This window comes from Meriones unguiculatus, chromosome 15 (assembly GCF_030254825.1).
Source record: "Meriones unguiculatus strain TT.TT164.6M chromosome 15, Bangor_MerUng_6.1, whole genome shotgun sequence".
NCBI lineage: Eukaryota > Metazoa > Chordata > Mammalia > Rodentia > Muridae > Meriones > Meriones unguiculatus.
The window spans coordinates 42,019,924-42,045,189 of record NC_083362.1 but is presented as its reverse complement, the minus strand read 5'-3'; the positions used below and the strand labels follow the sequence as shown (position 1 = coordinate 42,045,189).

At 41.0% G+C, this 25,266-nt stretch overlaps 2 protein-coding genes across 2 annotated transcripts in view; one reads left to right on the top strand and one right to left on the bottom strand.

Moving 5' to 3' along the window:
* Positions 1-25,266, top strand: part of Dnah7 (dynein axonemal heavy chain 7) — a 253,456-nt gene that overhangs the window by 134,082 nt on the left and 94,108 nt on the right. Inside the window, exons 42-47 of the mRNA XM_060368356.1 lie at positions 751-980; positions 4,461-4,791; positions 5,418-5,764; positions 8,034-8,214; positions 13,184-13,369; positions 16,529-16,692. Coding sequence (XP_060224339.1) covers positions 751-980; positions 4,461-4,791; positions 5,418-5,764; positions 8,034-8,214; positions 13,184-13,369; positions 16,529-16,692 — 1,439 coding nt within the window. The remainder of the gene's footprint in view (positions 1-750; positions 981-4,460; positions 4,792-5,417; positions 5,765-8,033; positions 8,215-13,183; positions 13,370-16,528; positions 16,693-25,266) is intronic.
* LOC110565239 (small ubiquitin-related modifier 2-like) lies at positions 9,609-10,672 on the bottom strand. The gene is made up of 3 exons (XM_060368560.1): positions 10,597-10,672; positions 9,801-9,962; positions 9,609-9,742 (listed from the first exon to the last, which is right to left on the bottom strand). The coding sequence occupies exons 1-3, from the start codon at positions 10,670-10,672 to the stop codon at positions 9,609-9,611; spliced, it is 372 nt and encodes a 123-aa protein (XP_060224543.1).

Genomic DNA, 25,266 nt, shown 5'->3' with positions numbered 1-25,266 from the left:
TCTCTCTCTGTAAAGCTCTCTGAATTCTATGCATTGAGCTGCCACACACTCAGCTCCACTTCACTGCCTCTCAACTCACTGACTCAACCAAACTGACTGAACAGGACTGACTAGACCTCAGACATCTGCATCCATCTGTGTCCCGAGTGCTGGGATCAAAGGCCTGTGTCACTATGTCTGGACCTAAGCTTTTCTGTACCTGAAATGCACTGTATACCAGGCTGGCCTTGAACTCAGAGCTCTGTTTAGCTCTGTCTCCTGGAATTAAAGGCATGCCTGAAGGTCTTTGGATGTGATCTCTTGCCAGAGCAGCCATGTTCTGAATTAAAGTTCCTCCAGAACTGTCTATGAGCTATCCAAGAGATGCCAACAAAAAGGAGTCATTTGTGTGACTCTGTTGTTTGGGGGCAAGTATAATAACGGTGAAGAGGACTGAATGAAAGAATACACAACATGCTCAGGGAAGCACACGCTGAGTTTAGACCTCCCTTTCCTTGTCCTGACAACACTTAATAACAATTTCTCTAAGACCAAAGCCAGCTGGAGAGAGTTACTCCCTGCAGCAGCCACTGCCATTCTGCCATAAGCAGACAAGGACAGTGAGCAAGCTCTTTACCAATATGTTATTCCCACTCCACGCCTCAAACTACTCCTCTCTGTCCTCAACCCACAAATCATAAGGGGCTGCAGCAGTAGTGGATTCATATCACTAACTTTGGTAAATTGCTAAAATATTCATTTCAAATTTAGTCCTGGCCAGAAGATGCACTGGAAGCAGTTGCTTCACGGTTCCTGGAAGAAATTGAAATGGCAGAGGAAATCCGGGATGGCTGCATTGAAATGTGTAAAAGCTTCCACACCTCCACCATCAACCTGTCAACATCCTTCTATAACGAACTTCAGAGATATAATTATGTGACACCCACCTCTTATCTGGAGTTGATCTCTACCTTCAAACTGTTGTTGGAAAAGAAAAGAAAGTAAGGAGGAAGTGTTCTCTTTCTATGCAAGCTGTGAAAGTTTAAGAATGTTTGTGCAGCAATGACACAGCAATGATGTGATCAAGTGCTTTGCGTATGAATGTGCTGTTTCATTTGAGATTCAGTCCCTACAGAGTCTGAGGGTAGGAATCAGGTCTACTGCTCAGGTGTAGTTACGGTCCCTGGTACACCATAAATTTATCTCTGCATGTACTGCAAGGGTGGAGGTGGGGCTGGGGAAATGGTTGCATGAGGATCTGAATACCAATCCCCAGAACCTGTTGTGGGGGGAGGACAGAGGCCAGGCATGCTAGCATACATTTGTAATGCCAGTCCTGGAAGACAGAGACAGGCCAATCCCTGAGGCTTGCCAGTGTGGCCAAGGTGGATGGCACATGAGGAATGACCACTCCAAGCTGACCACTGGCTGCCAAACATGAATACACATGTGCAGAACATGTGTCTCCACCCATGGAAGAAGGAAGGTGTGCCCTGAAGAGCAGAGGTAAATCCCTAGAGTTTTGTGACAATGATACTGAGTAAGGGCCCTTAGAGTGGTTTCCCCCTTAGTCAGAATAAGCTGTTGGATAAGCCTTCTCTCTGGGGTCTAGACAACTATAAGCCAGAGGCTGCTCTGTTATGTCACAGGCTTTTCTTCTCTACTAACCTTCCATTTGAAAATGACAATGCAGACTGCTAACAGACAGTGTCAACATGAGTTTTCAGAGGGATTCATCGCAAACTTCCTTTGGTTATAACAACTAATACTTGAAAGGCACAATCTAAAACTGAAAAGTTGTTGACATTAAGATCGAAAGTTCAAAGTGTAGGGAATGTTTGTGATCTGTGCCACAGCAAGTGTTAACATGAGTTTTCAGAAAAGTTTACCCTAGACTTTCTTTGTCCTTAAAAAATTAATACTTGGAATACACATTCTAAAATTCAAAACAGATTGACATTAAACTTGAAAGCTGGAAATGCAGGAACTTTTAGTGATGTTCTTTATGGAAGCCTCCAGTTAGTACTCGGTCTCAAGTGCTTCCTAAAGTGAATGTTATATTGTATTTATACTTTTTACGACTGGAAAGCAAGCAAAACTTTATCAAGAGGCACAGGAATACTCCTTGCAGCAACAGGCATGATAGTGGGTGACTTTGCATTTTTACCCTTGTTGTATTTTTTTATCTGGGATTGAACAAATCAAGTTTAGTTACATAAATATTTTTACAAATCTAGTAAATCAAACTTATCCGTACCATAAGACATAAATTATACATTATAAAATTCCAAATATTTTTTTTAAAACCTAAAACAGAGATCACAATCTAAGGCTTAATTACATTATATTTACAGAGGATTTCAAGACTATTAACCTAACAGAATAAATTCTTTTAAATATTAAAAAATACTTAAAACAGATTCTTAGACATGAACTATTTGTATGTATTTCCTTAGTTAAATTCATAATCCCCAGTGGCCTGCTCAAGAGCACAGGCAGTATTACCTGCTGATTCTCACATTGAGCAAGATGATTCCCAGGCTTGCAGGACATTCCTTTGTCCCCACTTAGACTGGCTCTCGCTACACTCTCCCGGGATGGACTGTCCTGCCCCCTTCAATCCACAGCCTCTTTTTATTATTTTTACACACACACACACACACACATGCACACACACACTGACTCCATTTTTGTTGTTTGTGTGTATGCAAGGCTGACCACTTTCTATTAGATATAACCAGTCCCTGGGAGAGACTGATTCTCTCCACAGTCACTAGTCGCCGGTCGTTCTTTGTCTTGGGTGGAACCCTGTGAGGTTTTCTCCTTCCATGTCAGCATGTCTGCTGATGTTGCCACTGTTCGGACCTGGGTGTAGGTAGCCCTTTCTCAGGGAGGCAGTCACAGCAGACTTCCCGGTATTCTGGCTCTTACAGTTTCCCTGCCCCATCCTCCGTGACAGCCCCTTTTCCATAGAAGCAGGTGTGTCCCGCACATGTGTCTGTCTGGTGGGGCCGGGTTCTCTACACCCACGGGTCACGTCCAGCTGTGGTTGTCTGTGGTCTGTCCATTTGCTGTAGAGAGGCTTCATGGATGGGGGGTAGGGAAGAGCTGCACTTTCAAATGTTCTTTCTTCGTGTTTGTGCGTCTTCCATAGATTAACCCCAGATGTCTCAATAGCTAGATGTAGGCTAAGAACAAGTCACCATGACACTTGCCAAAAAGTTAGTACTTAAGTTAGCAAAGTGTCACCTGGGATGAGTGCTGCTTCTGTCTCTTAACGACAGGAGCAAAACTTTTCTTTCTCTCACTCTTTCTCTCTCTCTCTCCTTTCTTTCTCTTTCTCCTTCCTTCCTTCCTTCCTTCCTTCCTTCCTTCCTTCCTTCCTTCCTTCCTTCCTTCCTTCCTTCCTTCCTTCCTTCTTTCTTTCTTTCTTTCTTTCTTTCTTTCTTTCCATATAGCGTTTCTCTGTGTAGCCTTGGCTGTCCTGGACTTGCTTTGTAGACCAGGGTAGCCTCAAACTCACAGAGATCCACCTGCCTCCGCCTCCCCAAGTGCTGGGATTACAGGCGTGCGCCACTGTGCCAGTGATGTAACCCTTGTAGAACTCCAGGCTCTAGTGGGGACTGAACTCACACACAGTGCACCATTTTTATTTTCATTTCTCAAAGGGAACTGAACACGTAATAAAAATGTACATTTCTGATTTTTTTTCCTTCTCTATGAAAACCTTTTAAGTGGTGGTTTTTGCTTTTTCTGTTTTGGATTACTTTGTATACCTCAAGTTGGCTAATCAGTTATTATTCCTTTAAAAATCACTCTGCACACGAAGTGTTGAGTTTCAGTATCAATCTCACTTGCCCCTTTTGTCTTAATAAAAAATTTTTCTACTTCAAGATGTAACACATTTTTAAAGTTAAATACATTTTAAGGACAGGTCTGACTGTGAACCCTGGGCTGATGGAGTCCAGCCTGGCCAGTCATGGTTTCCCAACAACTGTGAAGATGAGATATACATTTACACAGAGGAAATACATTTTCATCTATGGCAATATTGAAAATGATGTATTTGGGGCACTGAAGTATCTTTGAAGCAAGTGATTATTAAGAGAACTGTAGTATTGTTGGAAGCAACTCTCCAAAGTGAGTAGTGTTTTAGGTAGGGTTTTCATTTTGGCCCGGGAGGCTCTTTGCCTTTCAGTAGTGTACTTATTTATTCTCTGGAGTTTTTGTTATATACCCAGAGGCACTAAAAACACAGAAATGACTAAAATATACTGTTTGGTCATAACTGCATAATCCAACATTACTGTGTTCATGTTTTTGTTTTCTGTTTGCACAAACAGCTAACACCCATGACAGACTTTTTAGCCCACACCTTTAGTTCCTTCAAAAGGGGTGAAAAACTCAAGAGCACTTGAGATGTCCCTTGACATGGTAAACAGCTCCCTGCATCTCATCTCCTTTCATCTGTTTGCTTCCAGTGAAGTGATGAAAATGAAAAAGAGGTATGAAGTGGGTCTGGATAAACTGGACTCGGCCGCATCCCAGGTGGCCACCATGCAGAGCGAGCTTGGGGCTCTGCATCCTCAGCTGAAAGTTGCCAGCAGAGAGGTGGACGAAATGATGGTGATCATTGAGAGGGAGTCCATGGAGGTTGCCAAGACTGAGAAGATCGTGAAAGCCGATGAAACAGTAGCGAATGAACAGGCCATGGCTGCCAAAGCCATCAAAGACGAGTGTGACGCCGATTTGGCCGGAGCCCTGCCCATCCTGGAGTCTGCACTGGCTGCCCTGGACACCCTGACCGCACAGGTGAGGGCTGGGCCCGTGCTGAGGGCTTTCTGCTCTGCACCACAGTTTAGTTTCTCTCCAATTAGCATCCAGATTTAAGGAACATTATAAATTGTCAAGAGGATCCTTTAACTTACCTGAAAAAGAAAACTCCATGACAAAGGCACTTTAGAAAAGGAACAAAACTGCCAATTGCCACCACCACCACCACTGCCACCACCACCACCATCATCACCATCATCACCTCCTCCTCCTCTTCCTTCTTCTCCTTTTCTGCCTCTTCCTCTTTTTCTTCATTTAAAATTTTATTATTGCTATTTTAAAAGATTTATTTTTATGAGTTCCTCAAGAATTCTATACAGTGTGTGTTGACCATACCCACCCCTGTCACTCAGCCCTTCCCGGGCTCATCCTCCTTTCCCATCACGGCAGTTCTTTCCAGAGCTTCATCTTCCTCCCAATTGACTTGTCAAAATTCTTGCCACGGTTCTGCCATTGCTGCTATTTCTACCCAATACAGCAAACACGTTTCTGTTCCTTAAGGTACCTTAGAGCTTACTTTGACATTATAATCTTATTGATATGATTCCAATGGACATACAAGCATAGCTTTATTCCTATTAATAATCAAAACATTGTTTTTCAAGGATATCACTGTTGTAAAGTCCATGAAGAGTCCTCCTGCTGGTGTCAAGCTTGTCATGGAAGCTATCTGCATCTTGAAAGGCATCAAAGCTGACAAAATCCCTGACCCAACAGGTTCAGGGAAGAAAATTGAAGATTTCTGGGGCCCTGCTAAGAGACTTCTTGGTGACATAAGGTTTCTGCAGTCACTCCATGAATATGACAAGGACAACATTCCCCCGGCTTACATGAACATCATAAGAAAGAGTTACATCCCGAACCCAGACTTCGTTCCAGAAAAGATCCGGAACGCTTCAACAGCTGCTGAAGGTCTGTGCAAGTGGGTCATCGCAATGGATTCCTACGACAAGTAAGTCCTGAGGAGAAGCCTAAGGCTGTGCTTGGTTTGCTCGCCTGCTCATGTACACAACAGAAAACTGGAAACCTACACACAGAAAAGATTTTCAGAAAACACGAGTCGGAATTGCTGCTTTATTCTTACTAGAGCCCCAATCACAGCAATTTTTTAAAAAGAATATGTAATTTAATAATTCTTCAAGTTTGGGGACTTAAGATTGCTTTTGACTAAAAAATTCCTAGGCTTCCCAAAGCTTTTGCTTATTTACTATGTTAGAAAATTAAATAGGAGAATTTCTAAACTTTTATTCATTTAAATCCAAACTTTTAATTCATTTAAAAATAACAAAATCAGGGCACAGTAATAAAGGATTATTTTATATCTTACAAATGAAAATTGTATTTCAAATGGGGAAAGAGTCAGGGTGTGGCTGGGTAGTAGAGTATACTCCTCTAGCAGGAACAAGGACAGATTCTCTTCCCAGCAGCCTGGGCAGAAATATTTGGACTGGAGAGATAGCTCAGTCTGCAAAATGCTTGTCTTACCTGCCCGAGGAGCCTCGCTCAATCCACAGAATCAGGTAGGAAAGCCAACCATGGTGGCCCTTCCTTAGAATCCCAGGCCTAGGCGTGCAGCGGTAGGTGGATCCTTGCAGCTTGCTGGCCAGCTCTCTTCGCCTACTCTTCAAGTTCCAGGCCAGCCTGGGAGACTGTCTCTGAGGAACAACACCCGAGCTTTCCCTCTGGCCTCCAGATGTAAGCTCACACATGCGTGCCTGCACCCACAAACACGTATGTGCCTCTGTACACGCACTAAAGTACACACACAGATGGGGCGGGGGAAAATTAGAAAGAAGAGTGTCTTTTACATGCTTTCAAGTCTTTTTCAATGTGTGTTTTGCGCATGTGTCCAGAACATGTGTATGTGTTTGCATGTTGTATGTATATGTGATTTTTCCCCCTACTGTTTTTAATAAACTGGAATGGCTTGGTCTCACAGAGCAGGCACTCTCTTGCAAGATGATGAGTAGGAATCACCACACACTGAGACACAGGGAGCAATGACTTCATTTTTTCCCCCAGTGCTGGCTTGGCATGTCGAAAGAGTTCCTAGCAAACTGAATCCCCACACTGAATTTAAGGCTTTTGAAACGGTACATTTCTGGCGGCAAGGACTTCAGGATTGTTGTGACGAGGGCTGCCAAGCTTAATTCAAGGTTGCGGCATTTCTTTCTTTGCTCTGCAGTGTCAATTTCTCCATGCTTTTTAGCTGCTCTGTTGAATTTTGTTCCGTATTGTGTGAAAGTAACTTTTATTTACCCGTTTTAATTGTTGTCTTGAAGGCTTACTGCCTCTGTCTGCTAACCGAGGCCTAGTCCTGGAAGCTTCTAGCCTCTGTACAATCTAATATAAACCTAGAATGTTTTCAGCCTCTGAGATTAACTGCTGAATAAAACCACCCTTCCTGGCACTTTTTGAATTCTGGCTGGCTGGTTCAACTCAACTGTCTGGCTCAAAACACCTCTCCAGGTGGACGGATTGGAACTGGCTTCTCTCAGTTTCTGACTGATGGCTCTCCTTGGCCTTATAACTTACTAACTTTGGCAATACATCCTAATCTTCTGGTTCCTTCTTGTTCTCTGGCTTCAACTGCCTCTGCTGACCTGCTGTGAACTCGCAAACAAACCCCAACCTTCTTTCTACAAACCAACTTTACCTTCATTGTTTGAGATTAAAGGTGTGTGGGATGTTTGCGTTCCAGCCAGATTCCATAGACCTAGGTCTTTGGTTATGATCCCTTGCCACAGCAGCCATGTTTCTGGATTAAAATTTCTTTACAGTATTAATTGTTTTTATTTGTTTCAATACAGATCCTACTAAGAGCCCTGGTTGGCCTGGAACTGATGGTCAACCAGGCTGACCTCCAACTTGAAGTGACCCTCCTGCCTATGTTTCCAAGCGTGGCACATGCCTAACTGACTTCACTGTTTTAATTCCCAGTGCTGTCTTCTCTTTCTCTCCTTTGTCGCCTTGACCCATCCCAATCACAAAGTCACACAAAGGAAGCTCCTCATCTGCTATCTTACCCTTCAAGTCTTAATGATCGTTTCTTATTTTTTGCATCAGATTTGATTCTTAGGTGAAATATGGAATTAACAAATGGGTGTAAATTCTGCATAAAGTGTTTTGAGTCATTGTAAAGAGTATTTGGAAGGTAAGCTTTTGTTAGAAAGCTTCCTCTGTTCAGAGGAATTTGATTTTCCAACTTTATTGTTTTGTAGAGTGGCAAAAATTGTAGCTCCCAAAAAGATAAAGCTGGCTGCGGCTGAAGGGGAGCTGAGGATCGCTATGGAAGGTCTTCGAAAGAAGCAGGCTGCCTTGAAGGAGGTTCAGGACAAGCTGGCCAAGCTTCAAGACACGCTTGAGATGAATAAGCAGAAGAAAGCTGACCTGGAAAACCAGGTATGTGCTGACAGCTGCAAATGGGAGATGATCTCCACCTTGCAAATAAGAAATACTTTGCAACCAGTACAAAACTCACCAATCCTGTTCCCTTCCTGGCCATGATTAGGGAGTTATGGTCCTGAGGCTAGACCTGCCCAAGGCCTGGGTTTTCATAGCCCTAGCACTTAGAATGCTTCTGGCATTTAAAACGCAATCACATGACTTTACATAGCCTAGTAGTATAACACCAGTCTTTGCCCCTTGGTCCACAAAGCATAAACCATTCACTTTTCACCCTCATCTTGTGATGAGGAAGTGAATGACCGAAGCATTGAGAGATCTGGGTTACACAGCAAGCCCTGGCAGAGCTGTGATAAGAAAACATCACTGAAAATACTTTTAAGACCAAAACCATTGCCATAATTCATATAGTGATCCCATTTACACAAACTGCTAATGTCCGATTTTGTAACAGAAAAACATACCAAAATATTTTACAGCAGTCAACAGTTATCAACAGCTTGCCGTGTATAAAATACTTTTGTTCTCTCGAAAAACATTAACCTCTTTACCATGTGTCTGTGATGCATGTGCCTGTGTGTGTGCACACACATGTATGCACGTGCATTCGTGCCACGTTGCATGCATGGAGGTCAAAACTTTTGTGTAGTTTGGTTCGTCCCCCCTACTTTCATGGGGATCAAACTCAGTGTCCTTTATATGCAGAGCCATCTCTTTGGCCCTTGTTGTTGTTTGTCATGTCTTTACTCTTTCCTTGACAAAGTAAAGGTGGTGTTAACATTGCCACTCTGCAGAGGTTGGAAGAGTCCTCCCCCTCCTAACCCAGCCCTTCCTCCAAGAATAGCACTTTTTTTTTTAAACAAGAAGTTTATTTAAACAACAAGATACTTGACTTGAAGGGAAAACTATCTAGAATCGTTTTGTTCAGGAGTAATTTACCCCTTCTTAAAGACAGATTGCCCTATATGTAACAGCTACAAAAAAGTTATAAAATTGTTGCTGTACTTACAATGATAAATGAAAAACATTAAAAATCTGCAAGCAAACAAGGTATGCAAGGATTTTATGCTGTTGAGTTCTTATGTTAGAACAATGAGAGAAAGATACCTTACTGGCATAGAAAGGTAAGTGCTGAATGAGCACGCCACTAATGGAGAAAAGGGGAGATTTCCACAGAACCAGTACTTCCCCACGACCATCTCCATCCGATGTCAACCAAAACAAAACACTGGCCATTTGGTTTAAAAAAGAAGAAAAGAAGAGCAATATGCTTGAGCGTGTACACCAATTATTTTATGTACAATAAGGAAATGGGGACAGGGAAATGAAAGACTAATGAAAAACTATACTGCAGTCGTCAGGATGTGGTGGAACCAATCGTGGCTTTCTAATTAAGAATGTGCTCTTGGTCTATGAAAAACTTCTAGAGTAAGCGGCAGGTTCGCTTTTCTGTAGACACCTCCTGTCCGCTGCCAGAACACATCAGTTGTATCTTCGTCCCCCAGTTCCAGCTGTGCAGGTGTGTCCGTTTTTTGCCCATCAAACCGGAATCTGATCTGCCTTGGACAAACCCTGTCGCTAATAGGCTTTCATGAGTTTACTAGGTGGTGTCTGCCTCTTAATCTTAAACTGCACCACAGAGCTGCCCTGTCCCACCACCTTCAATTTCAGATGACCCTTGTCCTCAGTCTTGATTCCTTCCTTGGGCTTCTTGTCGGCCCTGGCGAGCGCCGGAGTCTCCTCAGCTGCCGCATCCAGAAGAAAGTGGCACACCTCCCTTGCTCCACAGCCTTCTCAGGGCATAACCTGTTACTGGGCTTGATTACATTTTATTCAAATAATATAACCACTAAGTGGGTATATAGCCACTCACCGGAAACATTGTTCAATTGCGCTATGTGTTTGAAATTTTCAGGGGTTTGTAATAAAAATGTTGGAAAAATATGAAATGAACATATTCATATATTTATAGTAAATGTGTTTTCCAGAAGGAAAAAGAAATCACAGAATTATTTTCTTTAGGGTTTTCCAATGACAACATTTTTGTGGTCTGAGACCCACTTTGTTTTGAGTGCTGTTGAAAGAAAAATCATTGAGGAAACCAGGAAGGCAGAGGTCCCTTAGGGTGGGAAAACTGAGTAAGAAAGAAAACATCAAAATCATCACCCATTACAAACCTTGTGTGTTTTCAAGCTCATCAATAGGTGAACTAACATTTTATGTCTTTAATTTAAAAGCGTTTAGTTGAATAATGGTTACTAGTATTTGGAAAGTTCATAAGACAACTTCTTACCCCAAACTAACGCAAACTTCTCTCTTACTGATCTTAGAGTTCTCCATTACAAAATTCTGCAGTGTGAATCCCTAAACTCTACTCACCTCCTTTTATGAGTAAGGGTGTTTGCCTTTCTGGATCCAGGCTGCTCTGAATGTAATCTTTTCTAGGCTTGTCCATCTACCTGAAAATTTCATATTCTCATTTTCCTTTACATCTGAGTGGCATCCATTAGGTACGTGCAGCACATTTTCACTATTATTAATTTACCCATTGAAGGACATTTGGTTTGTTTCTGTTTCCTGACTACTGTAAACAGAGCAGCAGTGAACATGCCTGAGCATGTGAGCCTTCTGTGAAACAGACTCTTCTAGGAATGGCTGCTCAAACAAGGCTGTAACAATGGCAATATCAATGGACATGCTAACATGGAAGAGATTATGAGGTCCCACATGCAGAGAGGTGGGGAATTAGCCTTTCCCAGGGATGAGCCCCCTTTTGGTTGTCCAATGCAGAGTGGTCAGCCTTGAAACCATGTACACACCAACAAGAAAAATGAACTCACATATATATGTGTGTGTGTTCATACATATGTACATATATGTGTGTATGTGTATGTGTGCGTACATTAATATATATGTATATATATTAATATATGAAAGGAAAAGAGGCAATCAACCTTGAGAGGATATGGAAAGAACTCCAGAGGAAATGGTGAGAAATTCTACTACCATTAAACTCTTTTTTAGTAAAATAAACATGATTTTATTTTAAGAATAATGATGCTGTCACTTAAAAATTAACTTACAGTGACTCAGTCTAAGCCCCCTGTGGGACACTGACTTTACACAGGTTTGGGTGCTTCCCCCCAGTCTGCCCCCTTGGTAAACATCTGCCTATTTCCCTTTTTATCGAATTGCTTAACTGTGTAAAATAAACTTGGGCTGATTGTTTGATGCAGAAAGCAGGCTCTTGGCTATTGATTGATGTTCCCTTTGAAGCTTAACTGCAAATGTCTATGAGAATGACACCATTTAACAACCTGAAAGCTTGTGCTTTGTAAATAAGTGTAAATTGCTAAAACTTTGAACCTTTAAAAGCAACCATAAACCAACTAAGTGAGACACATTTATAAAATATTTAAAATACAGTGCTAATGGGAGATCCCGGGCCCTAGACATACTGTTCAGACACCCCTAACCTGCTTCGTCCCGAGTCCTCCCCCATTTTAGTCAGATTATTTTAAAACACCTATATCTGCTGCATGAGAATGTTTGTTACTAATTTAATCTCAATATCTTGTATCAAGGCTCATTTCTTTAGAGTTAGCCTGCCTACACTATTATATATTAGATACTCTGTAGGAATTCTGAGAACTTTACTGAAGTAACTTGTTTTTCAAAGACACACGATGTCATGGACTTTCCACATCTCCAGTGAGACGATGCATTTGTGTGTGTATGTGTTTAAGTGCTTTTTAGAACTTCATTCTAGTCTGTAATTGAGAAAGATTATCTCTTTTTTTAAAAAAAAGTTTTATTAATTACAGTTTATTCACTTTGTATCCTATCTGTAGCTCCCTCCTTCCTCTCGTCCCAATCCCACCCTCCCTCTCCTTTTTCCACCTATTCCCCTCCTCTAGTCCCCTGATAGGGGAGGTCCCCTTCCTTCTGATCCTAGTCTATCAGGTCTCATCAGGAGTGGCTGCATTGTCTTCTTCTGTGGCCTGGTAATGCTGCTCCCCCCTCAGGGGGAAGTTATCAAAGAGCAGGCCAATCCATTCATGTCAGGGACAGTCCCTGTTACCATTACTTTGGAACCCACTTGGACACTGAACTGCCATGGGCTACATCTGTACAGGGGTTTTAGGTTATCTCCATGAATGGTCGTTGATTGGAGTATCTGTCTCAGAAAAGACCACTGTGCCCAGATTTTTTGGTTCTGTTGCTCTCCTTGTGGAGCTCCTGTCCTCTCCAGGTCTTACGATTTCCCTCTTCTTTTATAAGATTCCTTGCACTCTCTGCCCAAAGTTTGGCCATAAGTCTCAGCATCTGCTTTGATACCCTGCAAGGTAGAGTCTTTCAGAGGACCTCTGTGGTAGGCTCTTGTCCTGTTCCCTATTTTCTCCCTCTTCTGATGTCCATCCTCTTTGCCTTTCTGAAGGGGATTGAGCATCTTAGCCAGAGTCCTCCTTCTTGATTAGTTTCTTTAGGTGTACAGATTTTAGTACGTTTATCCTATATTATATGTCTAATATCTGGTGCTTTCTCAGACAATTAGGAATAGTGCTTCCTCAAGATCCAGCTATATCACTCCTAGGCATATATCCAAAATATGCTCAAGTACACAACAAGGACATTTGTTCAACCATGTTTATAGCAGCTTTATTAGTAATAGCCAGAAGCTGGAAACAACCCAGATGCCCCTCAGTTGAGGAATGGATGCAGAAATTGTGGAACATTTACACAATGGAATACTACTCAGCAATAAAAAAACAAGGAAATCATGAAATTTGCGGGTAAATGGTGGGAACTGGAAAATGCCATCCTGAGTGAGCTATCCCAGAAGCAGATAGACACACAGGGTATATACTCACTCATAAGCAAAAAATTATCTCGAGTTTGGAGTTCTGTAGAATTTTCAGTTCACTTTTCTTGAAGGCATTGACTAGAACTCACCTTTATTTTCGAGGTTGATTTGTGCAGCAAGAAGCTGGAGCGAGCAGAGCAGCTGATCGGGGGCCTGGGTGGCGAGAAAACTCGATGGAGCAACTCGGCCCTGGAGCTCGGGCAGCTGTACGTCAACCTGACGGGGGACATCCTCATCTCCTCCGGGGTTGTCGCCTACCTGGGGGCCTTCACCTCTAACTACAGACAGGTGAGGGGTGCCTTTGGCCCTCTTCCTTGCGTTTTCCCAGCATCGCAACGCCAACCTCGGGTTTGTTTGTTGCTGTGTTGTGGGAGAACTCCTGAGCTTTTTTTCCCCATTTTTTTTTGTTTTGTTTTTTGTTTTTTGTTTTTTTACTTTGTGTTTGTTTTAATTTTTGGATACCACAAGGAAAAGAAGAATACTTTAAAATCGTTTGTAGATTAGGTATCCTGTAAATTTCTTGGTAGCCAAAAGCTGCTATCTGAAATACTGTTTTAAAATCTGACTTTAAAGTGACAGGCTCTAGATGAAATTTGGTTCCTGAGTGTGGAGAAATCAGGTGTGTATGTGTGTGTCAGCGAGGGGATGCATCTCTCTGCATGGTTCTTAACCCTGGGAGCGACTGAGACACTGGGGGTGGAGACGGCCCACCTTCCTAGGAGGGCTTTGTAGGGTCCCTTCACACACCTGCATTCTGTCTGCTGAGCTTCACGGAGGATTTCTTCGTCAGCGGGACTGATCCCTCCCACCCCCATTAGAGTTTCTTTGACTACTGAACTTAAAAAAAAAAAAACTCTCTTAAAATTCTCACATAGATGGAGCTTCTGTATTTAGCCCTTCCATTTCAGAGGCCTCTCTGTCTTTACTTCATTCAGGTCACAGTGGCGCCGTGACCTTCCGATTTTCAGCTCTGCCTCTTCATTTACGCATTGTTCAAATGAGCTCCCAGAGGTGTGGCATTCGCAACTTATATCTAGGTCAGGTGATTAATATTTGACTTAACTACTGGTCAGGTGGATTATTTTGCTTGACAGTTTTAGACATGGATGCTTATAAAGCTTGGGACAATTTGCCAGAGCCTGCAAGCTAGTCAGTGAGAGTCCACGCTCCTGAGTCAACTTGTAACAGTTGAAAGACTGGCAGGCTCTCACCCCCATCTGTTAGTTTAAGTCATTTACCTGCTGCTTGGGCAGCTGGAAGCGCCACACCACGCCAGGCCACGCCACACCACACTTGATCCTTGTTTTTTTTTATATGTTACTGTAAGAGCCTGAAATATATCTGTAAAAGAAAATACTAGGAAATGCTTGGAAAAGGATGGGGAAGCCGTGTGTGTGTGTGTGTGTGTGTGTGTGTGTGTTGGGTAAGAGAATTTGGTAAAGGGTACTGCGAATAATGGGCAATTTCAGCATCACAAAAGAATAATGATGGTAACATGACTTACAGAATAAAATAAGAAAATATGATTTGTGACTTGAGTTAACACCAATGAATACTTGACAAAAGTCAAAGGAGATTTTGTGGTTACCAGGTGTCTCCCTATGAAGGGTTAAAATGTTAATTGCAAATGGAAGTGATCAAAGACCAAAATTATCTCGCCACTGCAGTCTTTCCTGTTCTCAACTTTGGGTAAAGTCTCTATTTTCTCACGTGCAGTTTGCTAAGCCCTGAGTCCAGTGATTTCCACTTTTTTTTTGTCCTCACACTCCTGGGGACAATGGAGAACTTTTAGAGGCTCTCAGATTATATCCATGTGAGTTATTCAGATGTGTAATCCCGGGGAAGTGCATGAACTCTAGCTCATCCCGTCCCACTTACTACATTAGAAACTGTTGCTCCAACTGCTGCAACTCTTTCCATTAAAAATCCTGTCATACCCTAGGCTGTAAGAGAACTTTGCTTTTCATTCACCCAAGTATCTTTGTTTTATACTCCAAGACCCAAAGAGCGAACAATCACACATAACAGCCTATGATTATGACCACAAGCCTGGCTTTAATAAAGTGATTAAAAATTAGCAGCCTTGGTAAATGAATAAATTGAAATTATGTTCTACTGATTGGATGCAATGATGGAAGTAGTGTCCTCTGTAAGTTAACCACTTATGGACATATTGGACATTCTAAATATTATTAACAACTTTTAAGGTTACGAAGCCACCACTCACACAAATCTGACATTGGCCTTTTGCAAAAAGCTAGGAGAATATTGATACAACCTCTTCTCAAAAACCTGAAGGGGAGGGTAGTGACAGCCAAGTCCTTCCCAGCAGTATCTGTCCTCACGCAGGGTACCCTCATTAGCCCAAACAAGTACCAGCATCATGCATATTCATGTTCCCACTCTTATGGACACCCTCCTTTTGCCTGTTTCTGTTTTCCTCCCAGTCATACCTATGACCGTTTCTGAAGCTTTCAGTCTGTAGCCTGAACTTGAACGTCAGTATGAACGTTCGTATTGAGCACTCTCCTATTTCCTGGACATCATAATAGTCCATGCAGAATTCCAACTGTTCCCTGACCCTTGTTAGAACTCAGTGTTCTCCAGGTGAGTCTTCCTACAGAGCACATGGGAGCCAGAAATAAAATGTTTTCTGTGTTCCCTACCCATTCCACAGGTTTAGTTTTGTATTATAGTAATATATTATTTTTCTGTATATTTGTCCTTTAAATAAAATATGCATACTTCACGGAGAATGTGGTGGTCAGTTTTAATTCTCAGCCTGACACGATCCACAGCCAGCTCCAAAGGGAGCCTCAGTTCGGGGTTGTCTATGTCAGACTGGCCGGTGAGCATGTCTGTGCGGGGTTTCCTTCGCTGCGTTAGCCGAGGTGGCATGGCCCATGCTGGAGGCAGCACTGTTTCCCTTGGCAGGCTGTGGAGAAGGTGCGCTGGGCACTGGTGGCATGCGTCCATCTGCCCCCACTCTGCTCCCGGCTGTCGGTGCGCTGCCCTAGCTTCCTTCCACCTTGAATTCAATTGGGAGCAAAAATTATCCATATTCCCTCTAAACCGACTTTCATCTGTTTAATTTTACCAAAGCAACAGAAATAAAACTAAGACAGAGAATGTCAACAACTTTGTAAACGTAAACTTTAGAGTAACACACAGTAATTGTTTTTTCCGACACAAAATTCCAACTTCACCATGTGGTCCATCTACACTTTTATCTCACCCCTGGTTAGAGTGAATTTTCATTTGAGTACATAGCTTATTTTCTTAATGATAATTTTATTTGAAAAGGTTTGCCGCACAAGTCATTTTTGAGGGAGAGCAACAGCAATTGGTTTTCTCAGTAGACAGTTTTTGAGGCGTTTAGATAGTATCCCTTTGGCAACCGTCCAACAACTCATGTCTACATTTTTTTTCTTTGTGAATATTTTACAGAACCAGACCAAGGAGTGGTCACATTCGTGCAAAGAGAGAGACATCCCCTGCTCAGATGACTACTCCCTCATGGGTACCCTGGGAGAGGCGGTGACCATCCGAGCCTGGAACATTGCTGGATTACCCTCTGACACATTTTCCATTGATAATGGAATCATTATAATGTAAGGAAAAAAGAAACCTTTTCTCACGCATCATCTAAATATCGAATTAGCAGATATATTTATTTGCTGGCAAACATTCACAGTATTGAAATGTTTTCTAATTAGCTGTATTAAGTGTGCATAATCTTTCTGTTAATATTATAGTAGTCAAATGTCAGACACTGTGGTAAACAAACAGAGCTATTTAAAATGCCAGATTTTGCATGGGCTTTTCCGATTAGAAGAGGAATACTGTTCTGTAAGTGAGTAAAGAGCAAAGTTTTTATTCCCATAAAAGAGGAATCCTGTTATAAATCCTGTTAATAGATGCACAGGATGAGTCTTTGATGGCAGTTGTCCTCTTTGTTCCAACATATGTCCTTGTCCCTGTTGTGGGACAAGTTTGACTCATGGCTCATTCTGTGGGTTGACCAGAGCCTTCAGACAGTAACCACCCTTCACAGAATCCCCTGGTTGATGAAAAGACACAGACACAGGCCAAGGAGAACACTAGGTCTGTTCAGCCACATGCTTCTCCAGGTCACGCCTATCTCAATGTGAGAACAAATACCTCTTTTATTTCCAAGTTCAGCATCTTGTTTCTGACCTGGACAATACAGTTTTGGAGTTTAGAGGTGTTAGGAACAACACAGGTGTTTCTTAGCATTAGTAAGAAATGCTCAGTTTTGCCATCAGTAGGAAACATTCCGTTCTGTGTTGCAGGACCATTTGATTTGATTCACTTGTTTAGTGCAGAAAAACAAACAAACAACGAAACACCAGAAATGACAGTAGTTAAAGTGAAAATGGCTGAAGTCTGGATATAAAATCCTCAAACAGAAATAACCAAAAGGCATGATGAATGTGCTCAATGTTTTGTTACGTGATATGGAAATCATCTCCTAAGAAAAGCTTTGGTATTCCATCATTGCTGCTTAATGGGTTATCCTGATATAGATGCCTTGTGGCTATCACTTGCCTTTCAGGAAACACTTCTCTCTTCAAACGCTTGTGTCTCTAGTTGATTATCTCCTGCAGAATCATAGCTTTGTCTTCTTTCTTTTAATTTGTAATTTATGTCCCTTTGTTCTATCTGCCAAAAGTTGTCTGTAACCATTATATCCATTAGAGGTCAGGTAATATCTTCTTCCTAACTCACTTGGGTCTTGTCATATTTCAATTCCTATTTCTTTTTTTTTCTTTTTATTATTATTATTTTTTACACTTTATTCACTTTGTATCCCCCCATAAGCCCTTCCCTCCTCCCCTCCCGATCCCACCCTCCCTCCCCCTTCTTCATGCATGCCCCTCCCCAAGTCCACTGATAGGGGAGGTCCTCCTCTCCTTCCTTCTGATCTTAGTCTATCAGATCACATCAGGAGTGGCTGCATTGTCATCTACTGTGGCCTGGTAAGGCTGCTCCCCCCTCAGGGCGAGGTGATCAAAGAGCAGGCCAATCAGATTATGTCAGAGGCAGTCCCTCTTCCCATCACTATATAACCCACTTGGACACTAAACTGCCATGGATTACATCTGCACAGGGGTTCTAGGTTATCCCCATGCCTGGTACTTGGTTGGAGTATTTCATACTCAACTGTTGGTTAATATTTCTTTTAAAATTCTAAAATTTCAATGACCGTTATTCAAGACAACACAGCACACATGCACATATGCTGTCTCTCCACTCCTCTCCTGGTGCAATAGAGGTTTAGCAATACCCTATACCCCTTATATCATTTGTAATGTAATGTAATGAATTATTTACATTCATTATTACATTTACATTCATTCATAAAGAACTGAAAAATTTGTAAATCTTATGGTAACAACTTCACCGAGAAGAAAATACTAGCATGGTTCATTATTATATTCTTTTGTCAGTGTGTTTGGCAGTCTTCCACTGAGGGGGTTGCAGACAAAGGTTTAAAAGCGTCATTTCAAAACATTGGATAGGCATCGTGTTTATTTGCAAAATTCCTCCTTCTGTTTCCCAGTGATGCTTGCTTGGTCATGACTGAGCACTTACTCAAGGGCCTAATCTCTTGTTAACTGCTTAATACATATTAGTTTAGCTGAGTGTTGGTAAACGGTTTCACAAGGGACAACCAAAGAGAGATACTCAAGGATGTAATGGCGCCTTGGAGGAGCAGGGAGGTCAGCCTCAGTGGGATGGAACTCCATGCAGCTCTGCAGAAGTGTTTTTATTGATTGCTACACAAAGGTATTTTTAGGAGGTCAATTTCTGCATACCAGAACCTTTGATCTTGTCTGGGAGTTGTCTGACGGAACACATCATCCAAGCAATTCTCAGCCATTACAAGACTCCCTGGATTGCCAGGAATGTCTATGACTGAGGTCTGGCAAAGTCTCTGAAACTCCTACAGGAAAAACAACTTCATAAATCACTGATTATTTATAAAAGATAACTTCAAAGCCTAGGTGCACCATCACTCTAGAGTTTATGCCAGGTACAGTGGATCAAATAAATTTTCCACTACAGTTGAGCAAGCTATTGGTTATTTAGGAAAACTAGAAGAATCTATAAAATTTGGGCAAATTATAATATAATTAAATTTGGGACCTATTAACACCTAAAAATCTTTGGCTTTCAGAAGTCAATGATAGCGGTGAGTGTAATTGGATTGTATCCATACACTTCTTGGATAAAGGTGAGTTAGTTAACTGCTTGGGAAGTAGACCAAACACATAGCTAACTTCTTTTTTTTTTTGACAGTCAGGCTTTTTTCTTCTGTAACTATTGTTCTTTCATTAGCTATAATCACTAAGAATGCCTACTCTTCAAAAAAAAAGTGCCTCCGTTAGATGAACTGAAGCAGTGGGTCATTCTTCAGTGACAAGGTTCTAAGTGGAAGATGATTAGGAGATAAGAAGATAGAGGGATCAGAAAAGTATGGGATCAGGTGATCTTACATGAGCTGATGGCTCATGCAAGCAAGATTAATAAGAAATGCAGCCCCAGCAGGGTATGGAAGCAGGTGCTGAGACTCATAGCCAAACTTTGGACAGAGTGCAGGGAGTCTTATGAAAGAAGGGGGAGATAGAAAGACCTGGAGGGGACAGGAGTTCCGCAAGGAGACTAACAGAGCCAAAAAAATCTGGTTCCATGGGGGACTGAAAGACTGATCAACCAAGAACCATGCATGGAGAGGACCTAGACTCCCTGCTCAGATGTAGCCCATGGGCAGCTCAGTCTCCATGGAAGTTCCCTGGTAAGGGGAGTAGGAGCTGTCACTGGCATGAACTGTGCCAGTGACACAGAGAAGTGGCCTTACAGGCCATAGAGGAAGAGGATCCAGACAGTCCTGATGAGACCTGATAGGCTAGGGTCAGATACAAAGGGAGGAGGACATCCCTTATCAGTGGACTAGGGGAGGGGCATGGGGGGAAGAGAGAGGGAGGGTAGGACTGGGAGGAGATGAGGGAGGTGGCTACAGCAGGGATACAAAGTGGATAAACTGTAATGAATAATAATGATAATAATAAAGACAAAAGAAAAAAAAGAAATACAGTATCTTATTCACAGTTTTCCTGAAAGGAAAAATGGAACAAAAGTTGTATGTCAGCAGAAAACAGCATACAGTGGTAGGAAGTTAGCAGGAAGCTGATCAAGCGGGTTGCACAAAGGGAGCACAGGTTATCTCAGGTACAGCACAGACCTAGCACGCAGTAGCCTTGAAATGGATAACCATAGCCCCTTAAGGTAGGGAGAATTGGGTTCTTAGGATCTAAAGCTACAGACCTCCTCCCCCCAAGGCCCTGGCCCTACTATGTTCCTTTTTAGACAAGTAATGAAGTAAGTTTCTTCCCCTAAGCCCTTAGAGAAAGCCCCCAACCAGCTTAGGCCTCTCCAGTAAAATTTTTTGTCCTTCTGTGCCAACTCTGTGGCTATGCATTATCATGATTAGAAATCTGCATTTTTTTTCAAAACCCTGCAGCACATTAAATAAGAATTCTTTTTACACAACAACTAAAGAGCAAAGTGTCAAAGTGGCAAATGGTGACCACTAACAAATTAAGTTTCCGTTTGCAGACAATTGATTTTAAACATTTATAAATTCAAGAATGTTTGAGGGCCTGTGGGATAGCTTAGCAGATACTGGCACTTGGTGCTGTTATTTCTGATGGCAAAATGAGCCAACTCAAGCCAAATTAAAGTATAAATGCAGGTTTATTGGGGCAGCTTTTGGGCCATTCAACTGGTCTCACAGGTAAAGTCGGCATGCAGAGAGAGACGATGCAGAGGGAACCAAAACTTCTGTGCTATATAACAAAAACCCTGCAGGAGAGGAAGCCCCACTCCTGGGCTGGAAATCTCCAGGCAGAGGGAACAGTAGGGACTGAAGGATGCTGGAAAAAACTGGAGGGCAGGTCCCCTTCATTTCAATAGGCACCTCAGCTGCTTGTCCTAGGTCTGAATCCCAACACTGAGGATGACAACCTGATTTTGATCCCAGAGACCTACAAGGTTGAATGACAAACTAGACTCCCATAGGTTGTTCTCTGACTTCCACACAGACACATTTGCATATGGAAATGAATAAATAAATAAATAAATAAATGACATTTAAAATAGCAACTAGAGGACATAAGAAAGACTGAAGAGAAACATATTTTTTTTGTCAAAAATAATGGGAAATAATGGTGGCAGGGTAATCAAGTAAATAGAATACTTGTTCACTTTTATGTCAATATTTCCATTCCCAAAGTGGAGCTATTTCAATGAAAGTATGTTATGTAACACCTTCTACAATAAATGCTTTTATGGGTTATTCCAAAAGCCAGCATTTACTTTCCTACCTACCTACACATTACTCATCTAATATTTTGTGGAAGCCCTAATTAAAAAACAACAATAAAGTAAATCCATATCCTCCTTACTGTTAATGAAGATGACGTCACATGAAGAACATTGGGTGTGACCGTTAACTGCATATAGAACAGCATTCATTTATTTGCTATTACGGAGACTCTCATATGCTCACATGAAAGGCGAAGGGAGAGTTATCCTGGCACAGTTTGTGTAAGTGTTGTCTTTTCCCCATCCAGTTCCACTGTTGTATTTTCGTTGAAAATGTGCTGTCTCTATACATGTGGTCCTGTTGCTGGCTTCCTTATTCTATACCCGGGGCCACCTGCCTGTGATGGTGCAGGTACTGTATCATCATGATTCTGGAAACTTGGTATAGTCTTGAGTCAGGCAATGTATCTTCCATTTTTTGTTCTCATTTTGTCTAGTTTTTGCTTCAATATAAATTTTAGAATAAGATGTAAATATCTTAAAAGTATCCTCTTAGAATTTTTATTGTGTTTGCATTGGTATTCCTGATCAATACTGACAGATTAGTAAGTTAGGAAGTCTAACTGATTGATATAGTATATTTCTACATTTGTTTCAAGTCTTTAACTATTTTGCTGTTTTGTGTATACATAGTATCTAATTTTTGTTTGCTCATGTAAATTGTATTGGGGGGTTGGTTATTAACTGCTAATATTAGGAATTCCGTTGTTGAGTATTAATATTTACTATTGATTCATTTTTTTAGCAAAGCAGTGGTTATTCTTAAATTGTATACCCAAATCACCACACAGAGACTAGAATTTATTTAATTATCCTAGAGCACAATGCTGGGCAATAGTTACTCCATCCTAAAGCTCCAAGCCTGCATAGTTTCTTAGCATTCAGATTTCACCCATTATACTTGCTTTTAGTCATATCTTAGGACCAGTTCATCTCTCCACATGGTTCAAAGATCCTCTTACTGGTCTCTCCTTCTCCTTCTCTCACTTACTTCTCCTCCTCTCTGGACCAGGATGTCCCAACCTAGTCTCTCCATTGCTCATCATTGGGGCTGGTTGTTTTATTGACAATACAGAGAACAAATGGTGGCATGTTTACACAAACTGGAGACAAATGATGCTTAGAATAAGCATAATAATGCAATGACCAGATTGAAACCAAATAGTGGGGTAGAGAAATCAGCATTTGAATAAACAAGGGTAATTGTATACATTCCATAAAAACATTATACCACCATTTCCCCCTTTAAGTCCAATAAAAAATTCCTTTCCTTTCAATATAATAATTACAAAATTATGAAAACTATTAGGTAAAATTTAGATGAGCAATATCTAGTCCATGTGTATTTAGCAACTTAGAAGAAAGTATCTGATTATCCTATCTTGACAAGTTTAGTGTTCTATACCTAAATTAACTTTTATCCTTATTGGTATTACCTATATGAAAACATTTTCTTAAATTCTAAACAACTTAATCTTAATTGTGGAACTATAACTATTTGGTCTTCAATCCCATCAGAGACTTGAGAAGGAATAAAATTATTTACTGGAGTAAATAGGAAGTGCATGTTAGCAGCTTGCAAAAAATAAAAAATTGACAGAGACAGTTGCTGCATGAACAGTCACCCATAACTCTCTATAACGTTGGAGCATCTTCTTCAGCCTTTGGCTCAGACAGACATATATGTGACAGACATATATTTGACAGACATATATGTGAAGCAGGAACTATTTAGGACTTGCTTTCCCTGTCTTGACAGAGTTCAGCAGTTGACTTGTCCTGCATTAAGCTTACCCATTTTAGGCAGAATTCTGTCTGTCATGAAGCGAGGGCATTTTCTTTTTGCCTGATTGGCTTGTTTGCCACATTTGAAGCCGTCTCCGAATGGAGGTTCTTTGATGCTCATCATCTTTGAGGTAGGCATAGTGCTGCCAGAAGATGACCTGTCTCATTGTCAAAGAATCTTTAAAATAATGGCATTTTTAAATGCCCATATTCTGTAGGTCTTCGTAAGTTTTTGAAGACTTATCTATCTTTATGTAATCAACCTGTCTACAAAATCATATCTATCTGTTAAACCTAGGATGTATACCCCTGTGATAAATTAGACTAGTGTCTGACATGAGTATGAGTTGATTAACTAGCAATTAACTCACATTATTTACCTAATACCCTAAACAGTTTGTATTAAAAGTATTGGAAGTAACCTTAAATTTGTATCAATATACTAAAATTTACCAATGTATTAAAAATAGACTTATTTTTGCATCAATATACAGAATCCTATACCAGAGTTAAAAGTAACCTTATTTGAGAATAACAAATATAACCTTAAATTGAGTGGATTCAATAATCTATCTTTGTGTTATTATTCCTATAAGATATCCCTGTATTCCCCTTTGTTTCTTTTTAACCCCTTTCTCTTTATCTAAGAAAGATAGAGAAAAGAAAAAGGAAAAGAGAGAAATCCTGAGTTTAACCTTATTTTCTCTCTGAATAAGACCATTAATAATTTATAACCATCTCCCAATAACATAAACATTCATAGCCACAGAAAACAACCAAAAACCTACCCAACCCTCCTTAAAGGAAACTTGAGTTTGTTCTCATGAATTTCTTCTAGCTGACATTTTGGACATGCAGAAATCCTGTTAGGGGGCCCAAAAGGAAATTGGGAAAAATGGTTAATTAAGCAAGTAATAACATTTGTGGTCCAGTCTTTGAATGTTGAGAAATTTCAGGCTTAATAGAAGTCCTATTTGGAGCAGTCTAAAATGCTGGACCAACTGAGAGTAGTAGATTCTTTTCAAAGCCTCTCGGGAGGAAGCCTTGATGAGAAACAGCAATTGAAGCACTTGAGGCAGGAACAAGCAGAATGCTGGAACATGTAAGATGCTGGAACAGATGTGTCAGTGTCTCAGCATGCTGGAAGGAGGATTCTGTCAGGTTTGATCTTGCGTCTCCAGTGTCTGGTCCTTTTGTTCTGCAAACATATACTTCCTCACAAGCATTATACACTTCTAAAGTTATAAATGTATGAGATATTTAGGATGAGACTAAACTGTAAACCAATTTATCTATGCCAATTAAAAGAATGGCATAATAAAATTTGAGGATATTGTAGCCAAGGATTTATTGGCCATGTATTGTCGGAGTTATGGCTAGAGACATTTTTTTATGTCTCAGTCAGTTTTAGAGTTGTTCCCATTTGAAGGGATTATCAATTTATGTTACCTGTTCTATTTGATCTTCTTGATTTCTCTCTTCTTTTGTGTGGCCAAGGTCTTTAGGTGGTCTTCCTCGGTCATATCTGATTTTTATTAGTTTTAATGGAACCCATAATTTCTCTTCTCCTGTATTAACATATGAAAAGCCTCTTCCCCAGGGTAACACATTCCATGCTCTCCCTTGTGAAGGTAGGGTATCTTTGAAATATATAGGCTGAAATAATTTGGCAGTTTTTTCTATAACCCAGTGTCTCTCTGTAGCTGTTGTTTGTTGTTCATTAACATTTAAGAAATTTAAGGTCAATAAAGCATTATGTAATCTATCTCTGGGGGTCTTTGATACCCCTCTCTGTTTGTTAAGCATGTCCCTTAAAATACGATTGGATCTTTCAATGACAGCTTGACCGGAAGAATTGTGCAGTATACCTGTGACATATTTTATAATACGTAAAAAAATCTTTCCATTTTATTAGAGACATACGTGGTAGTATTATCAGTCTTAATTTGTTTAGGAATACTCATAATTGCCATCACTTCTAACAAATGTGT

Excerpts from the sequence above, each read along its gene's own strand:
- LOC110565239 (XM_060368560.1), bottom strand. The coding sequence starts at position 10,672 with ATGGACAAGCCTAGAAAAGATTACATTCAGAGCAGCCTGGATCCAGAA. Across the intron at positions 9,963-10,596 it reads ACCCTTACTCATAAAAGGAG|CTGAGGAGACTCCGGCGCTC; the intron begins GTGAGTAGAGTT and ends TGGATGCGGCAG. Across the intron at positions 9,743-9,800 it reads TAGTAAACTCATGAAAGCCT|ACACACCTGCACAGCTGGAA; the intron begins ATTAGCGACAGG and ends GGCAAAAAACGG.